Here is a 24,237-nt window from a genome sequence, read left to right as displayed (position 1 = left end):
GTTAACTTTTCTTCCAATCTATTTCTATCTGTATTTTAGGGCACGCAAGTCAATTCTTTCGCTGCTATTCGGGCAATCTGGTGGCTATGTTCTTAATGTTTTTGATGGGTGATACTTTTTGCGTATGGATTATATATGCTGCATCATTTGATGTGTGTTTTGTCGATGAACTTGATTTATATTGCTTTAAGATGCGAATTGTGTCTAACCAGTTCTGCTTAGAGTACAAAGAAGAAATCTCCTATATCAACTCTTGTTGCGGTCTCTGCTTTGGAATACATTTTTTTGCGCTATGCTTCTCTTGTCGATATTTCTATGTATAATAACTCCGATTGTCAAGGGGCGATAACAGCCGATTGTTGATGTTTTTAATCAGCTCCAGTTGCAATTACAACAATTAATTAAGAAACCCCCACTGTGCAATTGATTAGAGTTTTTTTGCCTCACTCCATATGGCAGTAGTTGTTCCACAGCTCCTTAAGATTTTCGCAATTTTGATCGGGCGCTAACAAATTATTTCATGCGTTGTGCAACTACTGTCGCAATTAGAGTTGGTATCTTTTGCGTTTGTGGCCCCCAATATTGCACCCACCAACTACAAAGCACGGAACAGAAATGATCCGAGAGTTGAACAGAAATTATCCGAGTACTCAAAAACATCACAGCACAATTTTCACTATCTTTGTCATGAAGTTTCTTAACGACGACGCTTCGCCTCGGATAATTTGATGGTGATAAGAGCTGTGTTGCAATTTGTTAGAGTTCAGTTCGAATTGTAAACTTTCCAGTGAAGGCTAGAATGGTTTAATTTGATAGAGCTGGAAGAACCGAATATGTGTAATTCTCACATTGAAAAGGAAGATTTGATATGTTTCAGTGACCTCTTTCAAGCAAACGTGTTGATTGGCATTCTTTGATCGATGTCGTGATGTGCTGATTTCAGATTGTGTATAATGATGAATTCGCATAAGTTATTCAACATGAGAGCGTGTGCAAAATTAGTAGCCAATCATCAGTCTTCGTATAGTAGTCCCTCATCAGTATCGTCAGCCCTTTCTCTGATGTCGAGGCGGTGGGCATCTACAGAACAGCAGGATCTAGTGGTCATTGGGTCTGGACCTGGAGGATATGTTGCAGCTATTAAAGCTGCTCAGTTGGGACTTAAAGTTAGTGGTCGAGGATCTCTTCCGTAGAATTTAAAAGTAGACCAATTAAGAGCTCTGCTTTCTTTGCAAGTGTAGGACAATTTTGAAATGTCTGGTGTGTGAGCCGAATTGTCCACATTTTTTTGTTTTGTTTTATTTGTCCACATTTATTCTGTTTTGCCCCCCCCCCCCCCAGCTTAGTGAGCATAAATTTTTTATGACCCCCAGGCACACGAGCTGACCCCCAGGCGCACGAGCTTATGGAATGCAAAAGCACGCATTAGTTTGTATTATTATCCTCAACATTTTTTAGCCGGCCAAAGATAATTAGTGTTCACAGAATTGATCCGAAAATTGTTCCAATTGTTGTACTATTTCATTGGCTGTTTTGGTTTTACAGTCGAGTTTATTAGCAACAGGGTTAGCAAAAGTAAACATTTTGTTGACAAAATCAATTCACATAGAATACAAGGTTGATTTGCAACGTTTTAGACGACGTGTGTGGAAAAATGGGACACGTTAGGTGGCACATGTTTGAACGTGGGTTGCATCCCCAGTAAGTCCCTTCTGAACAATTCCCACTACTACCACATGGCACACACTGGGGACCTGTCCAAAAGAGGCATCAATATTGGTCCAGTGAGTCTGGATCTGCCCAAGATGATGAAACAGAAGACAGACACTGTCAAATCTCTCACCTCAGGAGTTGACTACCTTTTCAAGGCAAGTTTCATTAGTTTATGGGAGCAAATCATATTCGGTTTCGATATCCCCCACCAGTGTTGTTTTAAGACCACCAATTAACAAATCGTGAGTTGTGACATAGACGACCGATTTTTCGTCTGACCCTTATGACTTTTCGTCCTCAAAAACGGGATAAACGGGCAACGATTTGGCGATTTGGACCCCACGTCCAGCCTTCCGAAGCCAAACCCCCCCCAAACATCGCCACAAAATATGAGATGTTAGATACGGTATTACTATGTAAAAAGCCGTGCGCTTGGTGGAGTGAAAGTTCTATGCCCACTAAGCGCGCTGGAGGGGGGGGGGGTAACAAAGTAGATCCGGTTGATGTTCAATTTAACGTGTTCTTGCCTTTGGTTTAAAATTGCAATTTGATGCGATTTTTCGCTTGAACGATTTTTTTGTCTGACGCATTTGACTTTTCGTCTTCAAAAACGGGATAAAGAGGTAGCGCCCAGCGGGCATTAAGTTCTCTTAGAGCCTTTCAGCTCACTAGTCTCCAAGTATGCTATTCACAGAAACTGTTTTGGAGACTTATACCTATGGTGTGAAGGGCGGTTCTTAGAGGTTGAAGACTCCCCCCACCCCACTGTTGCCCCCCCCACCGCTGTTGCCCCCCCCCTCAGCGTTTAGGTTAGTTTTCGATTGGGTTGTTCGGCCGAAGTTCTGGAAATACCGGATTGGGTTAATTCGGCCAGTTTTTCGGGCACCAGATTAGCCACAAATTTCGATACTGAAAAAAGGTTGCTTCAGGCTAATGGTGTGACGAGGTCGAATGGCTTTGGCTCCATAAAATCTGCAAACGAAGTACAAGTCACAGCAAGCGACGGATCTGTCTCAACCATCAGCACTAAAAATATCATCATTGCCACTGGCTCAGAAGTGACCCCTTTCCCAGGCATCGAAATCGATGAGAAGAAAATTATCTCATCTACGGGAGCTTTGGATCTGGACGAAGTGCCGAAGGAGATGATTCTCATTGGCGCTGGCGTCATTGGGTTGGAGTTGGGTTCAGTCTGGACACGATTGGGTTCCAAAGTTACAGCTCTTGAATTTTTGGGTCACATTGGAGGCATGGGAATTGACATGGAGATCTCGAAGACGTTCCAAAGGATGCTGACGAAACAAGGAATGAAGTTTAAAATGAACACAAAAGTCACAAGTGCTTCAATCGGATCAGACGGCAAAGTTTCGGTTACAGCCGAAGATAAGAAAGGCAAAACTGAAACGATGGAATGCGATGCTTTGCTTGTTTGTGTTGGCCGAAGACCTTTCACAGAGAATTTAGGTTTAGAAAATATTGGAGCTTCTTTAGACGAACGTGGTAGAGTGAAAGTTAACGAAGCCTTTCAGACAGCAGCCCCTAATGTATATGCAATTGGTGACGTAATCACAGGGCCAATGTTGGCACATAAAGCTGAAGATGAAGGTATTATCGTAGCTGAAGCAATTGCAAATGGATCAAAGCCTCATATAAACTATGATGCTGTCCCTTCAGTTATTTACACACACCCGGAGGTTGCCTGGGTGGGTAAGAGTGAAGAAGATCTGAAGAATGCCAAGATTGCCTACACTGTTGGAAAATTCCCCTTTTCAGCTAACAGCAGGGCGAAATGCAATGAAGACACAGAAGGGCTGGTGAAGGTACGTAAAAGTTTACACGATACATAGACCCCCGGGTTGACCTTTCTTGGCAACCATATCCAAGAACCATATATGGTCCCATACAGGCCATACAAAATTTTCTTATATGATCTTGCTATGGTTGCCAAGATCTCCATATATGATTCTTATATGGCATCCAAGAATCCAATATGGTCATTTGTGCGTTCTTTCAACGCCCATACAAAGCTTATGCAGCAGTTCCAGCTTTTAACGCTTTACACGACTTATGGCATATTGGTACCATATATGGTTCTTACATGGCCCATATATGGTTCTTATATGGTCCATATATGGTTCTTATATGGTCCATATATGGTTCTTATATGGTCCATATATGGTTCTTAAAAGTTTCTTATATGGTTCCGGCATGTTTCTTAGATGGTTATTACCTTGTCCACTCAAGGCCATTACAACAAAACCTTTGTGGTTAGTTATATGGTGGTTACATGATCCATATATGGTTCTTACATGTTTCTTTGATGGCTCATATATGGTTCCGACATAAGCCAAACATGGTCCATATCAAGTTATTCCAAAAAAACCTTTGTGATTAGTTACATTATTCTTACATGATCCTTAAATGGTTCTTACAAGATTCATACATAGTTCTTGCATGACCCACAAATTGTTCCATAACGGTTCCTGTATGGCTCTATGGTTTTCTAAATATCCACGTATAGTACGCCATTTTTGCATGGCTGCTCTGTGTTTGCTACATGCATATGGATGCCAAGAAGAATATAAAGGAACTGAATCTGCTTTTTCGAAAGCTTAATGTCATATTAATATCACCACTGTAATTTTTGCTTGTTTTTCTGTATTTTTTAACTTATGAATGCCTTTTCTAAGACCCACTGGTTCTCAAAAAGTCCACATATAGTACGTGGCTTTTGCATTGTTTCTCTGTGTTTCCTACATGCATATGGTTGCCAAGAAGAATAAAAAAACTGAATTTGCTTTTTCGAAGGCTTAATGTCTTTCATATTACCACTGTAGTTTTTACTTGTTTTTCTGTGTTTTTTAACTTATAACTGCCTTTTCTGAGGCTCCTTGGTTCTCTAAATATCCACGTATAGTACGTGTTTTCCGCATGCTTGCTCTGTGTTTCCTACATGCATATGTATGCAAAGAAGAATTTAAAGGAACTTAAATTTTTCGAAAGCTTAATGTCATATTAATATCACCACTGTAGTTTTTACTTGTTTTTCTGTTTTTTTTAAAAAAATTATAGATGGCTTTTCTATGGTATCCAAGAAATCAATAAAGTATATACCCTTTCATAGCTTTTTCATAAAATTTATGCTTTGTTCAAATTTTCCGCGTTTTTGAACAGTTTACTGCAATGTGTCACCAGTTAATATTTGTCTTAGATACGGTTGCCGAGAATTGAAACAAGATTTCTCTAAGATTGAAGCAAAAGAAAAATTGCAAACATACAGAACCTCAGCTCAACATGAAATAAGAAGCTAAACTAAGAAAGAAAACAAAAAGCAAAGAAAATTAAATTTTCAACAAAATAATCATTTAATCAACAAAGAAAATTGCATTAAGATAATCAAGGTACATACAGAACAAAAATTAAATATTAATATGTTTTGAATGTCTTTGGGTGGTTTTCTAGATCCTAATCACGTTCAAAGCAATTCAGAAGGGGTGACAAGTACAATGTGTTATTGAAATCAATACGTAAAAACTTGTCTTTGATTGCATCCTGAAACACCGTTTCTATTTTTGAAGTTCTTCTGAAAATGAGAAAAGAATAAGCGGGCGCTGCTGTTGCTTGATTGCATTTTTTCACTTCAATAATTTTCAGTACAAAAACCGATAATTTCTGAACGTTATTTGAGGAAAAAAAACCCTTATCTGGCCATAACGAAGCCTTCCATTGCTTCTATAAGAAATATAACTGTTTCTTGACGACTGATGGCAGAGTGAATCGAGTTCAAAGAAGCTAAGCTTTGCGTTGCTGTAGAATACGTCTCCTTCAGCTCTGATATCATCTGGTGTTCCAGAACTCAAACATTTTTTGAAGAATCTCTTTTTTCCGCGAAGTTTGCTGGCGAATTCTGCAAGTTTGTTGTCCCCTATTTCTCTTCGGTACGAATCTTTGTTTCGAATATAACGCTCGACTAAAAGCTGCAAATAATTGACCGTTCCTGTGAATTTCGACTGCAAGAGGTAGTTAGCCGATTCAAACATCATTGCGGATGCTGTCCATAAAGGTCCAAAAGATCTTACTTGCCACGCTAAGTGTGAGAGTGCATGCACATTTGGTGAAAAGATTTCTTCGGAATATCGGTTTTTCAGTTGGAGAAAACTTCGAATCAATTTTTCAGCTTCATTGGCATGTAAAGAAGAAATCATGAGAAGACGAATGGCGTAACTCAAAAGAATAAAGCGATCGTAAAGATCTTCATTGACAGTCGAATGGAAAAGAATCGGGCCGATATAAAAAAACCATAGCTTCAATTCGTTCGCTTTGAAGAAATCCAGTTCACGCAGTGGTCTGACAGATCTTTTGAAATCGCAGGTGAGCTGAAAACAATCACGATTTTTTAACATCAAATAAGAGTGAAATAAAAATCACCAAAAGATAAGCAAAAAAAATTACCGCGATAGTTTTGACGGCACTTTCAATCAATTGAAGATCGCTTCTCGCTGTCTTTTTAGCAATCACTTGCAACAAAACTTTGGCAACCCCAAGATAAACTTGATGCATGACGTCAATCGGAGCCGCTAGAGGTAAGTTAGGAATTAGAGCAAAAATCTTTGATCTGCCTTTGACACCACGATAAACTCTCAGATGGTTTTGCTCAATTTCTTTCAGATGCTTTTCGTGTAATTCAGGAGTTCGCATTCTAAAATTGTCAATAGGATAGTAACGAACCGTTTCGCCTTGTTGAGTTTGCACAAGGCACAATGTGCAGCCATAACGTGCAAGATGATGGTGCATGTTTAATATTGAAGCTGTTGCCGGTAAATCGGACGCCAGAAGAAATATGCAGAATTTCAGGCTGAAGGAAGACTCTCTAAACCTTATTTGCAAAGATTTACTGGCAAACTCCTTCCGCAAATCCTGGAAAAAATCAATAAATGAATCAATTCAATTTGAACTTTAATTTACAGTTTTGTTTATTTTAGTTTAAAACATTACCTCGAAGATATCGTCCCAAGCTGGTTTATTGTTACCCAACCAAAGCGCAGCCAAAACAATATTTTCGAAGGAGGACCGCAAAAGTGGAGGTAAATTTGCAATTGCCAACCAAACCGGCCAGATAGATTTTGACGATGCTTTCATTATCTTAACGCCATCTGAATTAAGAATTATGAAAATTTCTAGTGTTCTCGCGTTCAAGTCGAAGAAAGCAGGAAGATTTAAATCTGATTCTTTTTTTCGTTCGTTGTCATAGAGAAAGATTTCTGTAATGTTTTTCTCAATTACAGATTGCAGCTCCGTCATGAAATCAAGAGACCAACGAAAACCAGAGCCACAAGCTTTCAAACCTTCCGTTTTTTCCTGCGCTGTAGGCTGGTATTTCCTTTTCATGCTTTTGAAGCTTGGTATGGTTGACTCTGTGCCAACTAATCGCAATAAACTGATCCAGTCCTTTGCTTCCGAGTCGGACGTTCCATGCCTGGGAATAATTGCTGATACACAACTCACAAAGTCAGATTCTGGGTTAAAATTTACTTGACTGCAATCATCTTCTGATTCAGAAGAGCTTAACCCAATTGCAGGCCTTGAAAAAACATTCGGAACAATTTCACTGACGTTTTCAATTTCTAAATCCGGGGCAACAGAATCCTGAGGTGTCGATATATTAAAATTGTTAGAATCAGTAACATTTTCAACTTCATTTAAAACTTGCGATTGAACAACCTCCATCAACTCAGTTTGTTCGTTCTCCGATTCTTTATCAGACGACCAATCGCTCGAGTTGTCAGAGCTACTTGTCTGATATGAGCGTGCTTCTTCTACTCGTGGGCGTTTCCTAGAAACAACTAGTCTTCGACGATTTTGTCTAAATACAGACAGTCGGTTAGACTCAACTGGATCAAAGACACGTAGCTCCAGTTTATCGTCAACTTCAGTTGCCTGAGTTGCTTCTGCTGCTTGCTGAACATGCAAATGATCTTTTCTGCATTTGCAATAGATATTATTTTCGCCAAAATAGTCGTCGCCGTAATACACAAGAAGTTCATCTCCAGGATGGATGTCTTTGAGTATTTCTACTTTAACACATTTCTGTGCACCTATTTCACAGACTACAAATTGACAGTTGGGATCACACGAGTGATTAACAAAACGAACAGAACCGCACATTAAGCGCATTTTGTTGCAGACTTTTGTAGGCTTGAATACGGATATGGGCAGGATTTTATTTTCGTCTGTTGAGTCCACTTGTTCTAAAATTGCCCACAAATTTTCCAGAACTTTTCTTTTTGAAACTTTCAAAGTGTCAGTGCCGTTGAAAAACAGTCCATAGCCTCCGAAATTATCCAATTTGAACTCAAATGACGAATTGGTGGCCTCATTGTAGCAGACTCGAAGCAATGAGTCGTATTTGGCATACAGAGCTTGTTCTACAAGTTTAAGGTAATGCTCAGGTGAAAATTTCTCAACCATCGCAATAACTTCGCGGCCATTTTGAGCAATCATCTCGTTGGTTATTTGCGCATCACATTGAGCAAGAACAAGACTTTTGTGTTTGTTCCTCATTTCAACTGAAAGAAAGATGGCAAATAAACTAAAGGTAAAAGAAAAGTTAGGCTATTTAGGCGATTTTAAGCAAATTAAGACATCTAAAAAGCGTCTAAATTTGTTGTCAAAGACCTTCCGAAATCATTAACTCTTTATCTGAGAAAACCAAATTTGTCATTAACTGAATTGAAGAACAGCAAACCATCAAAAGCATCGGATTAGGGTACACGGTTGACAAAAATTTCTACACTTATACCTCTATATAAATCATGAGTTATTTTTCCGAACAAAAAAGCAGCAATATAAAGTGAAACAAGGACTCATGTACTCAATCAAGTTGAAGTTCCTTGATAATAGATAACCGAATATATCTTTGCATCCTATAACGTTTATTCAGGCACTGGTTGATTGGCTCTGAGCATAGTTCGGATTTTTCTTCTTCAAATCCAGTCCCATCTGGTTTGCGGCATTCCTGGCTTCTTTAAGTGCCAGCTCAGCATTTCGCGGGTACTTACGGCGAACAACATCTAAAGCAAAAAACTCTAAAAAATGATTTCTTCCTGTTTCATTAACCCGAAAAATTTGAGCTTGAAACTTTCTTAATTTTTCAGCTGAGATTCTTGACTATTTTCACTTGATTTTTTCCAAATTAAGAAAAAACATATACCATTAAAGATCTTTTCGACGTGCTCATCAACTCTCCCTCTTTGGTCAGACATTCTTCTCCCAGGACCCAGCATCTTTTCCTGCAGCTTGCAGTTGTTTTTCTTACCGAAAATTTTTCTGGCTAACTCTCGCCCAAATTTTGATGGTTCGTGGCCTGCCTGGAGCTCTAGAAGATTTTCCCCTTTAATCATTACAGCGAGATCTTCACGGTTGTCGACAAGAACTTCTTCGCGCCGAGTCATAAGAATTACAGAATTAAGGAATTCTGCATTAGACGCCTTCTCTTGCCTTCTTGAGTTTTTCAGATTTTCTTTATGGCACTCTATGATGCGATCGAATTCGCTTTCCAATTTCAAAAGGGGAGCAGAGGTACTGAAGTCCCTATCGTCGATGCTGTCGGCGGGGTAGCGTTCAAATATTTCTTCTTCATTATCGTCCCGCTCTTCACTTGATTCACTCAGTTTTCTCGAACGCCGCATTTTTTTCGGAGGTGGCACTTCTTCATCAGAAAACTCAAAAGACTGCGCATCATCACTGATAGGGTATTCAGAATCAGAGGACTCTAAGTTGTTTTCTCTAGCAGACATTACTCTGTAATACAAAGTGTCCTTCAGTAGATAAGAAAGATTGATATAAAACCATTGTCTTTTCCTTTTGTTACAGCGATTATCTTTGTAAACCTCTGCAAAGCTAATACATTATAACTCCAACTCTTCTTTGCCAGCTTGATTATTTTTTACTTAATTAACAAACTGCGTTTGAAGCAATGGTTTAAATTCTATAACATGTTTAACTTTTATTTCGAACTATCTTTGAGAACAAGCTCAAATACATCAACAATGGTGTATTTTCACAGAAAAAAAATGGAATGTCTGGAGAGGAGAAACTACATAATAAACAGAAATGAACATTTGTCAAATCAAGTGGCACTAAACAAAATAAACTGGCTTTTGTTACATAACACATTGAACAAAGTTTACAATAAGGCAACAGATAACACAGAGACAAAAACCCTCATTTATTAACGACTAAAGCAAGCAGTATAAATGCCATAAAAATTTAGTTGTGAATTTAAAGTTGAAGTTTTTCAAATGAAGTAGAGAAGCAAAAAAAATTGTTTGAAATCAAATTTGTAGTTTCAAAATATGCTAATATTTTGGCACATCAATTTAGGAGAAGCAACTTTAAAAAATAGCAACAAGTCGAGGAGAACGAGCACTCAAGTTTTTTTTTGAAGGATCGTGGTATGTCAAAACTAAGACTCTATACCAACGGTATTCCTTGCTTCTTTTTTCCAGGGAAATTTTTGTCTCATTTCCGCACCGTACTGATTGGCGCCCTGAAAGGCTTTTTCTACGGCAAATCGTTTGTTTGAGGGGAACTTCCTCTCGATGCAGCTCTTCATTTTCAGCTCAAGCTCCTGATCAACGCTAGGTCGAGAATTCGGCTTCAGAAGTTTTGCACCAATTCTTTGGTTTATCAAAGAGCATTCTTCTCCTGTGCCAAAGATCACAGCAGCAAGTGTTCGACCAAAAGTTGAGGGACCAAACGTAGCATTCAGTGACATCAAATCAACATCGTTCACCCATATTGGCTCTTGGTTATCTGGATTGTTGGCGGAGGGTTCTTCATCAACTATTGGCTCTGGTCTAACTTTCATTAAAGAAGTCAATTTCGATCTCAAGAGCTGATTCTCTTTCGCCATTTTTTTGTTGTGTTCTTCTTGGACACTTACAAGCTCACTCACCTTCCGGACAAACACATCAGTGAACTTGTCCATCATCTTCTCGACAACAGTCACTGGAATCTAAGCACAATATATGCGTTAAAAACAAGCAGTAAAAACAACAATGAAAGTTCAAATGCGCCTTTGCAAATTTTAGAAGTGAGCGACTACTTTAGCTACAAATTTAGTATGTATTGCAGGAATAAACGACTGACAACTTAGTTATTATACAATTGTAAAAAATAACCGTTTCCTCTGTCTTCTCTTGTGTAGATTTACTTTGTACCGAGACCACTGGAGCAGCATTTTGAGGGCCAGCCAGTGTGTTCCGATCAAATCTTAAACTCTTCACCGGTGGCTGGTTTTCATCATTGTAAGGGGATCTCCTTTTAGGGCATGCAGTCTCTACCTCAAAGCGTTTGGGTTTCTTCAATGAACTCTGAGTTCGGCTGTTGTTCATGTCCCTAGAAAAATTGAAGATTTTTTTTCAGAGACTCCAATTAGGTACTAAAACGATATAAATAAATAACACCACGACCACTGGTTTTTGCTTGATTGCAATTGATTTTCGATATAGAAAAATAGAGAAAAACGTGAAAAGAGAAAACAGCAGTTAAAAATTAGACAGAGAGAGAATTAGGACGGTTGGAATTGAAAAAGAAAGAACCACAAAAAACCTTCTTCCAAAAGTGTTTTGATTTTACAAAAATTGCTTTTTAAAAACTTACGGTGCAAAACTGATATCTGTTAATGACGAATCCGCAGCAGCCACAGTCTGAAAAACTTGTTTTTCCACAAAAGAAACTTTGTCTTTGACGCAAAGTGCACAGAGAGAGGCCCTGATCCATTCCCCGTCGTACCACACGTTGCATCGTTCCTTTGGCTGCATTGCTAATCTCATGGGCAACGTAAACTCTTTTTCCCATCTTGAGCAATTGTACTCCAGTGTGAAAGGCTTGGGATCACCTTTCTTGTAGAACACCCACAAGAGCTTACTGGCCTTTTTCTGCATTTCGTCATCAACTCCGGGCATCAGAGGACGCTGACTATTTACACCAAAGTTTGCCCTACTTGATTTACGTACTTGAGACATTTCTTTTCACTGAAAAAAGAAACGACGTTGAAAACGAAAAAGAAAGACTAACTGCTTTTGCCCTCACTTAACCAAGAAACCAGTGTTTTTGTGTAGCCGAAACTTAAACAAATATACCACAAGGGTAGTTTTTCTTTATAAAGCAATTTGAATAAATATCTGTTTTCAACAGAAAGATTAAGATAATTTAAACGAAAAAGGACCAAACTTAATTCAATTTAGATCAAATCTAACACAGTTCTTTGAGATGTTATTAAAATAAAACGGCATTCAATCAAATGATACCATCTGTAAAAAAGAAGAGCTTTTCTGCTACAAGCATTTATTACCAAGGGAATTTCGAGAAGCTTGACTTTTGAGTTTTCTAAAGCATTCAGTTATGAAACTTTTATTCTCTTTAATTTCCTGAATACGTTTGCGAGCCTTGAGATTGAATTTCCTCAGGGTGCTTTCGTCGCATTTCTGAACCATAACTATTAGCGCCAAGTAAAGCCCACATTACTGAAACTTCTTTGTCATCGTGGAACTTCTGTTCAACACAATCTTGAAACAACTTTTCAAGCCTTTGATCGTATGTTGGCGAAAAGCAACCTTGCCAAACTCTGCGTTTCAATTTTTTGTTAATGAGCGCACACTTAGCCCCAGAACCAAACAGTATTGCGGCTAAAAATCTGCCAAAGTTGAAAGCGCCATTTTCCCCAACTTTTTCGGAATAAATAGGCAACGAAAACAATTCTCCATCAGCTAAATCACACCCTGATACATCCAATAACCCATACACTTGATCCAAACTTCTTGAATCTTGACAACTCATTTCAAACAATCTAAAAGAGTTCGAAAACCTTTTGAGTAGAAACTATGTTTATTTGAAGACACTGAGTTTTGTCAAAACAGAATGCTTCTTTCGAGAAAACGCAAAAGCTAAAATTAAGTAACATTTTAAGTCCAGCCACATATAAGATGCTTCAAGACAAAAAAGTTTGCTTGACTAGCACTTTAATCTCAATTTGGGAGGACTAAACAGAAAAAATTTCTATTCCCTTTATTAGCAACGAAAAATAGAGAATTCTGTCCGAGAAAAAAGGCTTCTTTCAAGAAAACGAAAGAAAAGGCTAAAATGAAGTGAAAATTTCAAAAACACTCCCCAGAAAAATTTGCTGCGTGCATTCTACGCGTATCCAGCCTAGCAATCAGGGTTGCGAGCCCAATGACTTCAAATGATTTTTGAACGAAAAGGGAGGACTAAAATTTTCTTTCAAAAAAGGAGCAATAAGCCTTTTGAAAAAAGTTTTCAAATCCAGCAACTTACAAGATGCTTGATGACAAAAATTTCGCTTGGCTAGCACTGTAAGCTCAATTTAGGAGGCCTTAACAGAAGAAAGTTCCTATTTACGTTTTTAGGAACGAGAAATGGAGAGTTTTGTCCAAATAAAGATTGCTTTTTCCGAGAAAACAAAAAAAAAAGAGGCAAAAGCAAGTTAAGTTTTCTAAAACACTCGCAAGAAAAACTTGATGTGTGCATTCTACGCATATCCAGCCTAGAAAAACAGGGTAAAAAGCCCATTGATTTCAAATAATTTTTCGAACGAAAAATGAGAACAAAACTTTCTAAAAAAAAGGAAGCAATAAGCGTTTTGAAAAAAGTTTTCAATTCCAGCCACTTACAAGATGTTCACTACCAAAAAGTTTACTCTGCTAGAACTGTAAGCTCAATTTAGGAGCCCCAAACAGAAGAAAAAATCTTATTTAGGTTTTTTTCAACAAAATATAAGAAATTTTGCTCAATTAAAGAACGCTTCTTTCGAGAAAACGAAAAAAGAAGCTGAAATAAACCAAAACTTTCAAAACTATCACAATAAAAATTTGTTGCGTGCATTCTACTTGTATTTGGCCTACCAAAAACAGGGGTTTAAGCCCATTGCCTTAATACGAATTTTTGAACAAAAAGGCAGGACCAAATTTTCTTTAAAAAAAAAGCATTAGGCGTTTTGAAAAAAAGTTTTCAAGTCCAGCCACTTACAAGATGCTTGATGACAAAAAATTCGCTTGGCTAGCACTGTAAGCTCAATTTATGAGCCCTAATGAGAAGAAAAATCCTATTTCCGTTTCAAGCAACAAAAAAAGAGAGTTTTGTCCAAAAAAAAGAATGCTTTTTTCCAGAAAACGCAAAAAAAAGCCTAAAGTCAAGTGAAATTTTCAAAACACATGCAATAAAAAATTGATGTGTGCATTCTACGCGTATCCAGCCTAGAAAACCAGGGTTAGAAGCCCATTGACTTCAAATAATTTTTTGGACAAAAAATGAGAACGAAACTTTCTAAAAAAAAAGAAGCATTAAGCGTTTTGAAAAAAGTTTTCAAGTCCAGCCACTTACAAGATGCTTGATGACAAAAAGTTCGCTTGGCTAGCACTGTAAGCTTGATTTATGAGCCCTAAACAGAAAAAAATTCCTATTTCCGTTTTAAGCAACGAAAAAGAGAGTTTTGTCCAAATAAAGAATGCTTCTTTCCAGAAAACGCAAAACAATCCTAAAATCAAGTAAAATTTTCAAAAACATTTGCAATAAAAAAGTGATGTGTGCACTCTACGCGTATTCACTCTAGAAATACAGGGTTACAAGCCAATATACTTCAAATATATCTTTGAACGAAAAATGAGAATCAAATTTGACTAAAAAAAAAAGAAGTATTAGGCGTTTTGAAAAATGTTTTCAAGTTCAGACACTTACAAGATGCTTGATGTCAAACAAAAAGTTCTCCTGGCTAGCACTGTAAGCTCAATTTATGAGCCCTAAACAAAAGAAAGTCCCTATTTCTGTTTAAAGGAACAAAAAATTGAGAGGTTTTGTCCAAATAAAGAATGCTTCTTTCCAGAAAACGCAAAAAAAGGTAACAATCAAGTGAAATTTTCAAAAACACTTGCAATAAAAAATCGATGTGTGCATTCTACGCGTCTCTAGCCTAGAAAAACAGGGTTACAAGCACATTGACTTCAAATAACTTTTTGAACAAGAAATGACAACAAAATTTTCTAAAAAAAAGAAGCATTAAGCATTTTGAAAATTGTTTTCAAGTCCAACCACTTACAAGATGCCTTATGACAAAAAGTTCGCTTGGCTAGCACTGTAAGCTCAATTTAGGAGCCCTAAACCGAAGAAAAATCCTATTTCCATTTTTATCAACGAAAAATAGAGATTTTTGTCCAAATAAAGAATGCTTCTTTCCAGAAACCGAAAAAAAAGCTATAATCAAGCGAAAATTTCAAAACTACACGCAACAAAAATACGATGAGTGCATTTTACTTATATTTAGCCTAGCAACGCAGGGTTAGAAGCCCATTGCCTTCAAATGATTTTTTGAACGAAAATGGAGGACCAAATTTTCTTTAAGAAAAAGAAGCATTAAGCGTTTTGAAAAATGTTTTCAAGTCCGGCCACTTAAAAGATGCTTGAGGACAAAAAGTTTGCTTGGCTAGCACTGTAAGCTCAATTTATAAGCCCTATATAAGAAATTTTGTCCAAATAAAGAATGCTTCTTTCGAGAAAACGAAAAAGAAGTCTAAAACGAAGCAAAATTTTCAAAACTACCCGCAACAAAAAAATGACGCGTGTATTCTACTTGCATTAGGCCTTGAAAAAATGGTTACAAGACCATTGCCCTCAAATGATTTTTTGAACAAAAATGGAGGACCAAATTTTCTTCAAAAAAAAAGGAAGCATCAAGCGTTTTGAAAAAAGTTTTCAAGTCCAGTCATGTACAAGATGATCCATCCCAAACTGGTCACTTGGCTGGAACTATAGGCTGTATTTAGGCGCCCCAATTTAAAGAAACATCCTATATACGTTTTAGGCAAAGCAAAAAAGAGAATTATGTCCAAAAAAGAATGCTTCTTTCGAAAAAACGAGGAGAAAAGCTATAATCAAGCTAAACTTTCAAAACTACCCGCAACAAAAATACGATGAGTGCATTCTACATATATTTAGCCTAGCAAAGCAGGGTTAGAAGCCAATTGCCCTCAATTGATTTTTTGAACGAAAATGGAGGACCAAATTTTCTTCAAAAAAAGAAGCATTAAGAGATTTGAAAAATGTTTTCAAGTCCAGCCACTTAAAAGATACTTGATGACAAAAAGTTCGCTTGGCTAGCACTGTAAGCTCCACTTAGGAGCACTAAACCGAAGAAAAATCCTATTTAGGTTTTTAGCAACAAAATATAAGAAATTTTGTCGAAATAAAGAATGCTTCTTTCGAGAAAACAAAAAAGAAGTCTAAAAAGAAGCAAAATTTTCAAAACTACCCGAAACAAAAAAATGACGCGTGTATTCTACTTGCATTAGGCCTTGTAAAAGAGGGTTACAAGACCATTACCTTCAAATGATTTTTTTGAACAAAAAGGGAGGACCAAATTTTCTTCAAAAAAAGAAGCATTAAGCGTTTTGAAAATGTTTTCAAGTCCAGCCACTTAAAAGATACTTGATGACAAAAAGTTCGCTTGGCTAGCACTGTAAGCTCAACTTAGGAGCTCTAAACCGAAGAAAAATCCTATTTAGGTTTTTAGCAACAAAATATAAGAAATTTTGTCGAAATAAAGAGTGCTTCTTTCGAGAAAACAAAAAAGAAGGCTAAAATGAAGCAAAATTTTCAAAACTTATCCCAAAAAAATTGACGCGTGCATTCTACTTGTATTTGGCCTAGCAAAACAGGGTTACAAGCCCATTGCCTTCACATGATTTTTTGAACGAAAAGGGAGGACCAAATTTTCTTCAAAAAAAGAAGCATTAAGCGTTTTGAAAATGTTTTCAAGTCCAGCCACTTAAAGGATACTTGATGACAAAAAGTTTGCTTGGCTAGCACTGTAAGCTCAATTTAGGAGCCCTAAACCGAAGAAAAATCCTATTTGGGTTTTTAGCAACAAAATATAAAGAATTTTGTATAATTGAAGAATGCTTCTTTCGAAAAAACGAAGCAAAAAGCTAAAAACAAACAAAATTGTCAAAATAAACCTGCAACAAAAATTTGATGGGCGCATTTCACTCGTATCCAGCCTAGAAATGCAGGTTTGCAAGCCCATTGACTTCAAATGATTTTCGAACGAAAAGGGAGGACCAAATTTTCTTTAAAAAAAAGAAGCATTAAACGTTTTGAAAAATGTTTTCAAGTCCAGCCACTTAAAAGATGCTTGAAGACAAAAAGCTTGCTTGCACTGTACGCTCAATTTATGAGCCCTAAACAGAAGAAAATTCCCATTTCCCTTTTAAGCAACGAAAAATAGAGAGTTTTTGTCCAAATAAAGAATGCTTCTTTCCAGAAAACGCAAAAAAAAGGCTACAATCAAGTGAAATTTACAAAACACATGCAATAAAAAATTGATGTGAGTATTCTACGCGTATCCAGCCTAGTAAACCAGGGTTAGAAGCCCATTGAATTCAAATAATTTTTTGGACAAAAAATGAGAACGAAACTTTCTAAAAAAAAAGAAGCATTAAGCGTTTTGAAAAATGTTTTCAAGTTCAGCCACTTAAAAGATGCTTGATGATAAAAAGTTCACTTTGCTAGCACTGTAAGCTCAAGTTAGGAGCCCTAAACATAAGAAACTTCCTATTTCCATTTTTAGCAACGAAAAATAGAGAGTTTTGTCCAAATAAAGAAAGCTTCTTTCCAGAAAACGCAAAAAAATGGCCACAATCAAGTGAAATTTTCAAAACACATGCAATAAAAAATTGATGTGAGTATTCTACGCGTATCCAGCCTAGAAAACCAGGGTTAGAAGCCCATTGACTTCAAATAATTTTTTGGACAAAAAATGAGAACGAAACTTTCTAAAAAAAAATAAGCATTAAGCGTTTTGAAAAATGTTTTCAAGTTCAGCCACTTAAAAGATACTTGATGACAAAAAGTTCACTTTGCTAGCACTGTAAGCTCAATTTATGAGACCTAAACAGAAGAAATTTTCCATTTCCCTTTTAAGCAACGAAAAATAGAAAGTTTTGTCCAAATGAAGAATGCGTCTTTCCAGAAAACGCTAAAAAAAAGGCTACGATCAAGTGAAATTTTCAGAACACTTACAATAAAAAATTGATCTGTGCACTCTACGCGTATCCAGCCTAGAAAACCAGGGTTAGAAGCCCATTGACTTCAAATGATTTTCGAACGAAAAGGGAGGACCAAATTTTCTTTAAAAAAAAGAAGCATTAAACGTTTTGAAAAATGTTTTCAAGTCCAGCCACTTAAAAGATGCTTGAAGACAAAAAGCTTGCTTGCACTGTACGCTCAATTTATGAGCCCTAAACAGAAGAAAATTCCCATTTCCCTTTTAAGCAACGAAAAATAGAGAGTTTTTGTCCAAATAAAGAATGCTTCTTTCCAGAAAACGCAAAAAAAAGGCTACAATCAAGTGAAATTTACAAAACACATGCAATAAAAAATTGATGTGAGTATTCTACGCGTATCCAGCCTAGTAAACCAGGGTTAGAAGCCCATTGAATTCAAATAATTTTTTGGACAAAAAATGAGAACGAAACTTTCTAAAAAAAAGAAGCATTAAGCGTTTTGAAAAATGTTTTCAAGTTCAGCCACTTAAAAGATGCTTGATGATAAAAAGTTCACTTTGCTAGCACTGTAAGCTCAAGTTAGGAGCCCTAAACATAAGAAACTTCCTATTTCCATTTTTAGCAACGAAAAATAGAGAGTTTTGTCCAAATAAAGAAAGCTTCTTTCCAGAAAACGCAAAAAAATGGCCACAATCAAGTGAAATTTTCAAAACACATGCAATAAAAAATTGATGTGAGTATTCTACGCGTATCCAGCCTAGAAAACCAGGGTTAGAAGCCCATTGACTTCAAATAATTTTTTGGACAAAAAATGAGAACGAAACTTTCTAAAAAAAAAGAAGCATTAAGCGTTTTGAAAAATGTTTTCAAGTTCAGGCACTTAAAAGATACTTGATGACAAAAAGTTCACTTTGCTAGCACTGTAAGCTCAATTTATGAGACCTAAACAGAAGAAATTTTCCATTTCCCTTTTAAGCAACGAAAAATAGAAAGTTTTGTCCAAATGAAGAATGCGTCTTTCCAGAAAACGCTAAAAAAAAGGCTACGATCAAGTGAAATTTTCAGAACACTTACAATAAAAAATTGATCTGTGCACTCTACGCGTATCCAGCCTAGAAAACCAGGGTTAGAAGCCCATTGACTTCAAATAATTTTTTGAGCAAAAAATGAGAACGAAACTTTCTAAAAGAAAAGAAGCATTAAGCGTTTTGAAAAATGTTTTTAAGTCCAGCCACTTACAAGATGTTTCACGCCCCAATATTTACTTCAGGACCATATTGGGTCAATTTATGAGTGATTGGTCTATTAGAAAGTGTATTTAACAATTTGCGAGCGAGATAAAAAGGTTTCCAAAATTTTTGAGCCGTTTTTTTTTAAGTTGGGTTTCCGCAAAATTTGTTGACCTTCAGTTATCTAAGAAAACCCCAATGCCTTCTAATGAGAATCTCAAGCCATAACAATGAACTTAGAAGACTGAGAGCGATAAAATATCAAGCTCAGTAAAATATAAAACAAACATTTCACAAAGGTTTAATGCATTTATCAAATTTCAGGTCTTTTTCAAAATTTGTTTTTTTCTCACATTATTTTCGGTTTTTCAACCTGCAAGGACGAAAACAGTGGAGCAGCTTGCTCAACGCCTAGTTTCTCGACAACAATGCCACTTTTAGGGTTCTTTAATATCTCCTCATAGGTTTCGCGGCAGTCTTTGGGATTTGCAAAATTTAGCCATCCTTTCAGCTTCCCGTTTCTCTCTTCTTTTGCCCTTGAGTTGAGGAAGCACACAGTTGAAACTTTCGGGTAAAGACCCTTAAGTTCCATTTTCGCTGGTCCCATTGGGCCTTTCACCGTCGGCTCGAAATTTGAGAACTGAAAGGAAATGGGATGATGGAACGGGTTTTCAAACCCTCGTTTCCTCGATGGTTTCGGCTGCACGTTCTCCTATAACAAAAAAAGTCGACAAAAAAGTCAAACAGAATTGACGCGTGCATTCTACTTGTATTTGGCCTAGCAAAACAGGGTTACAAGCCCATTGCCTTCACATGATTTTTTGAACGAAAAGGGAGGACCAAATTTTCTTTAAAAAAAGAAGCATTAAGCGTTTTGAAAAAAGTTTTCAAGTCCAGCCACTTACAAGATGTTTACTACCAAAACTTTTACTTTGCTAGCACTGTAAGCTCAATTTAGGAGCCCTAAACACAAGAAAAATCCTATTTAGGTTTTAAACAACAAAATATAAAGAATTTTGTCAAAACGAAGAATGCTTCTTTCGAGAAACCGAAAAAAAAGCTATAATCAAGCGAAACTTTCAAAACTACCCGCAACAAAAATAAGATGGGTGCATTCTACTTGTATTTAGCCTAGCGAAGCAGGGTTAGAAGCCCATTGCCTTCAAATGATTTTTTGAACGAAAATGGAGGACCAAATTTTCTATAAAAAAAAGAAGCATTAAACGTTTTGAAAAAAGTTTTCAAGTCCAGCCACTTCAAAGATGCTTGAGGACAAAAAGTTTGCTTGGCTAGCACTGTAAGCTCAATTTATAAGCCCTAAACAGAAGAAATTTCTTATTTCCTTTTTGAGGCAACGAAAAAAGAGAGTTTTGTCCAAATAAAGAATGCTTCTTTACAGAAAACGCAAAAAAAAGCCTAAAATCAAGTGAAATTTTCAAAACACATGCAATAAAAAATTGATGTGTGCATTCTACGCGTATCCAGCCTAGAAAACCAGGGTTGGAAGCCCATCGACTTCAAATAATTTTTTGGACATAAAATGAGAACGAAACTTTCTAAAAAAAAAAGAAGCATTAAGCGTTTTGAAAAACGTTTTCAAGTTCAAACACTTACAAGATGCTTGATGACAAAAAGTTTGCTTGGCTAGCACTGTAAGCTCAATTTATGAGCCCTAAACAGAAGAAAATTCTTATTTCCCTTTTGAGGCAACGAAAAAAGAGAGTTTTGTCCAAATAAAGAATGCTTCTTTCCAGAAAACGCAAAAAAAAAGCCTAAAATCAAGTGAAATTTTCAAAACACATGCAATAAAAAATTGATGTGTGCATTCTAAGCGTATCCAGCCTAGAAAACCAGGGTTGGAAGCCCATTGACTTCAAATAATTTTTTGGACGAAAAATGAGAACGAAACTTTCTAAAAAAAAAGAAGCATTAAGCGTTTTGAAAAACGTTTTCAAGTTCATACACTTACAAGATGCTTGATGACAAAAAGATCGCTTGGCTAGCACTGTAAGCTCAATTCTTGAGCCCTAAACAGAAAAAAAAACCTATTTCCGTTTTAAGCACCGAGAAATAGAGAGTTTTGTCCAAATAAAGAATGCTTCTTTCCAGAAAACCTAAAAAAGCCTAAAATCAAGTGAATTTTTCAAAAACACTTGCAAAAAAAACTGATATGTGCACTCTACGCGTATCCAGCCTAGAAAACCAGGGTTAGAAGCCCATTGACTTTAAATAATTTATTGGACAAAAATGAGAACGAAACTTTCTAAAAAAAAAGAAGCATTAGGCGTTTTGAAAAATGTTTTCAAGTTCATACACTTACAAGATGCTTGACAAAAAGATCGCTTGGCTAGCACAGTAAGCTCAATTCTTGAGCCCTAAACAGAAAAAAAATCCTATTTCCGTTTTAAGCAACGAAAAATAGATATTTTTGTCCAAATAAAGAATGCTTCTTTCCAGAAAACGGAAAAAAAGCTGAAAACAAGCAAAATTTTCAAAAAATAACCGCACTAAAAAATTGACGTGTGCACTCTACTTGTATTTGGCCTAGCAAAACAGTGTTACAAACCCATTGCCTTCAAGTGATTTTTTTGAACAAAAAGGGAGGACCAAACTTTCTAAAAAAAAAAGAAGCATTAAGCGTTTTGAAAAACGTTTTCAAGTTCAAACACTTACAAGATGCTTGATGACAAAAAGTTTGCTTGGCTAGCACTGTAAGCTCAATTTATGAGCCCTAAACAGAAGAAAATTCTTATTTCCCTTTTGAGGCAACGAAAAAAGAGAGTTTTGTCCAAATAAAGAATGCTTCTTTCCAGAAAACGCAAAAAAAAAGCCTAAAATCAAGTGAAATTTTCAAAACACATGCAATAAAAAATTGATGTGTGCATTCTAAGCGTATCCAGCCTAGAAAACCAGGGTTGGAAGCCCATTGACTTCAAATAATTTTTTGGACGAAAAATGAGAACGAAACTTTCTAAAAAAAAAGAAGCATTAAGCGTTTTGAAAAACGTTTTCAAGTTCATACACTTACAAGATGCTTGATGACAAAAAGATCGCTTGGCTAGCACTGTAAGCTCAATTCTTGAGCCCTAAACAGAAAAAAAAACCTATTTCCGTTTTAAGCACCGAGAAATAGAGAGTTTTGTCCAAATAAAGAATGCTTCTTTCCAGAAAACCTAAAAAAGCCTAAAATCAAGTGAATTTTTCAAAAACACTTGCAAAAAAAAACTGATATGTGCACTCTACGCGTATCCAGCCTAGAAAACCAGGGTTAGAAGCCCATTGACTTTAAATAATTTATTGGACAAAAATGAGAACGAAACTTTCTAAAAAAAAAGAAGCATTAGGCGTTTTGAAAAATGTTTTCAAGTTCATACACTTACAAGATGCTTGACAAAAAGATCGCTTGGCTAGCACAGTAAGCTCAATTCTTGAGCCCTAAACAGAAAAAAAATCCTATTTCCGTTTTAAGCAACGAAAAATAGATATTTTTGTCCAAATAAAGAATGCTTCTTTCCAGAAAACGGAAAAAAAGCTGAAAACAAGCAAAATTTTCAAAAAATAACCGCAACAAAAAATTGACGTGTGCACTCTACTTGTATTTGGCCTAGCAAAACAGTGTTACAAACCCATTGCCTTCAAGTGATTTTTTTGAACAAAAAGGGAGGACCAAATTTTCTTCAAAAAAAAGAAGCATTAAGCGTTTTGAAAAAATTTTTCAAGTCCAGCCACTTAAAAGATACTTGTTGACAAAAAGTTCGCTTGGCTAACACTGTAAGCTCAAATTAGGAGCCCTAAACCAAAGAAAATTCCTATTTAGGTTTTTAGCAACAAAATATAAGAAATTCTGTCCAAATAAAGAATGCTTCTTTCGAGAAAACGAAAATGAAGTCTAAAATGAAGCAAAATTTTCAAAACTACCCGCAACAAAAAAATGACGCGTGTATTCTACTTGCATTAGGCCTTGAAAAACAGGGTTACAAGACCATTGCCTTCAAATGATTTTTTGAACAAAAAGGCAGGACCAAATTTTCTTAAAAAAAGAAGCATTAAGCGTTTTGAAAAAATTTTTCAAGTCCAGCCACTTAAAAGATACTTGATGACAAAAAGTTCGCTTGGCTAGCACTGTAAGCTCAAATTAGGAGCCCTAAACCGAAGAAAAATCCTATTTAGGTTTTTAGCAACAAAATATAAGAAATTTTGTCCAAATAAAGAATGCTTCTTTCCAGAAAACGAAAATGAAGTCTAAAATGAAGCAAAATTTTCAAAACTACCCGCAACAAAAAATTGACGCGTGCATTCTACTTGTATTTGGCCTAGCAAAACAGGTTTACAAGCCCATTGCCTTAAAATGAATTTTTGAACAAAAAGGCAGGACCAAGTTTTCTTCAAAAAAAAGAAGCATTAAGCGTTTTGAAAAAATTTTTCAAGTCCAGCCACTTAAAAGATACTTGATGACAAAAAGTTCGCTTGGCTAGCACTGTAAGCTCAAATTAGGAGCCCTAAACCGAAGAAAAATCCTATTTAGGTTTATAGCAACAAAATATAAGAAATTTTGTCCAAATAAAGAATGCTTCTTTCGAGAAAACGAAAAAGAAGTCTAAAACGAAGCAAAATTTTCAAAACTACCCGCAACAAAAAAATGACGCGTGTATTCTACTTGCATTAGGCCTTGAAAAAATGGTTACAAGACCATTGCCTTCACATGATTTTTTTGAACAAAAGGGAGGACCAAATTTTCTTCAAAAAAAAAGAAGCATTAAGCGTTTTGAAAAAATCTTTCAAGTCCAGGCACTTACAAGATGTTCACTACCGAAAAGTTTACTCTGCTAGAACTGTAAGCTCAATTTAGGAGCTCCAAACAGAAGAAAAAATCCTATTTCGGATTTAACAACAAAATATAAGAAATTTTGCTCAATTAAAGAACGCTTCTTTCGAGAAAACGAAAAAAGAAGCTGAAATAAACCAAAACTTTCAAAACTACCCGCAAGAAAAATTTGTTGCGTGTATTCTACTTGTATTTGGCTTATCAAAACAGGGGTACAAGCCCATTGCCTTAATTGTAATTTTTGAACAAAAAGGCAGGACCAAATTTTCATTAAAAAAAAAGAAGCATTAGGCGTTTTGAAAAAAGTTTTCAAGTCCAGTCATGTACAAGAAGATCCATCCCAAACTGGTCACTTGGCTGGCACTATAGGCTGTATTTAGGCGCCCCAATATGA

At 36.3% G+C, this 24,237-nt stretch overlaps 2 protein-coding genes across 2 annotated transcripts in view; both read left to right on the top strand.

Annotated features, from left to right (window-relative positions):
• The window catches only part of LOC142341457 (exosome complex component RRP46-like), a 360,653-nt gene that overhangs the window by 314,026 nt on the left and 22,390 nt on the right, over nucleotides 1-24,237 (top strand). The gene's annotated exons all lie outside the window — the stretch shown is intronic.
• Nucleotides 939-24,237, top strand: part of LOC142341453 (dihydrolipoyl dehydrogenase, mitochondrial-like) — a 31,964-nt gene continuing 8,665 nt past the window's right edge. The window contains exons 1-3 of the mRNA XM_075392407.1: nucleotides 939-1,166; nucleotides 1,638-1,868; nucleotides 2,643-3,533. Of these exons, the coding sequence (XP_075248522.1) occupies nucleotides 954-1,166; nucleotides 1,638-1,868; nucleotides 2,643-3,533 (1,335 nt within the window). The 5' untranslated portion in view covers nucleotides 939-953. The remainder of the gene's footprint in view (nucleotides 1,167-1,637; nucleotides 1,869-2,642; nucleotides 3,534-24,237) is intronic.

This window comes from Convolutriloba macropyga, chromosome 6 (genome assembly GCF_964194025.1).
Source record: "Convolutriloba macropyga chromosome 6, txConMacr16.3, whole genome shotgun sequence".
Lineage (NCBI taxonomy): Eukaryota > Metazoa > Xenacoelomorpha > Acoela > Convolutidae > Convolutriloba > Convolutriloba macropyga.
This window is presented reverse-complemented; position numbering and strand designations above follow the sequence as displayed.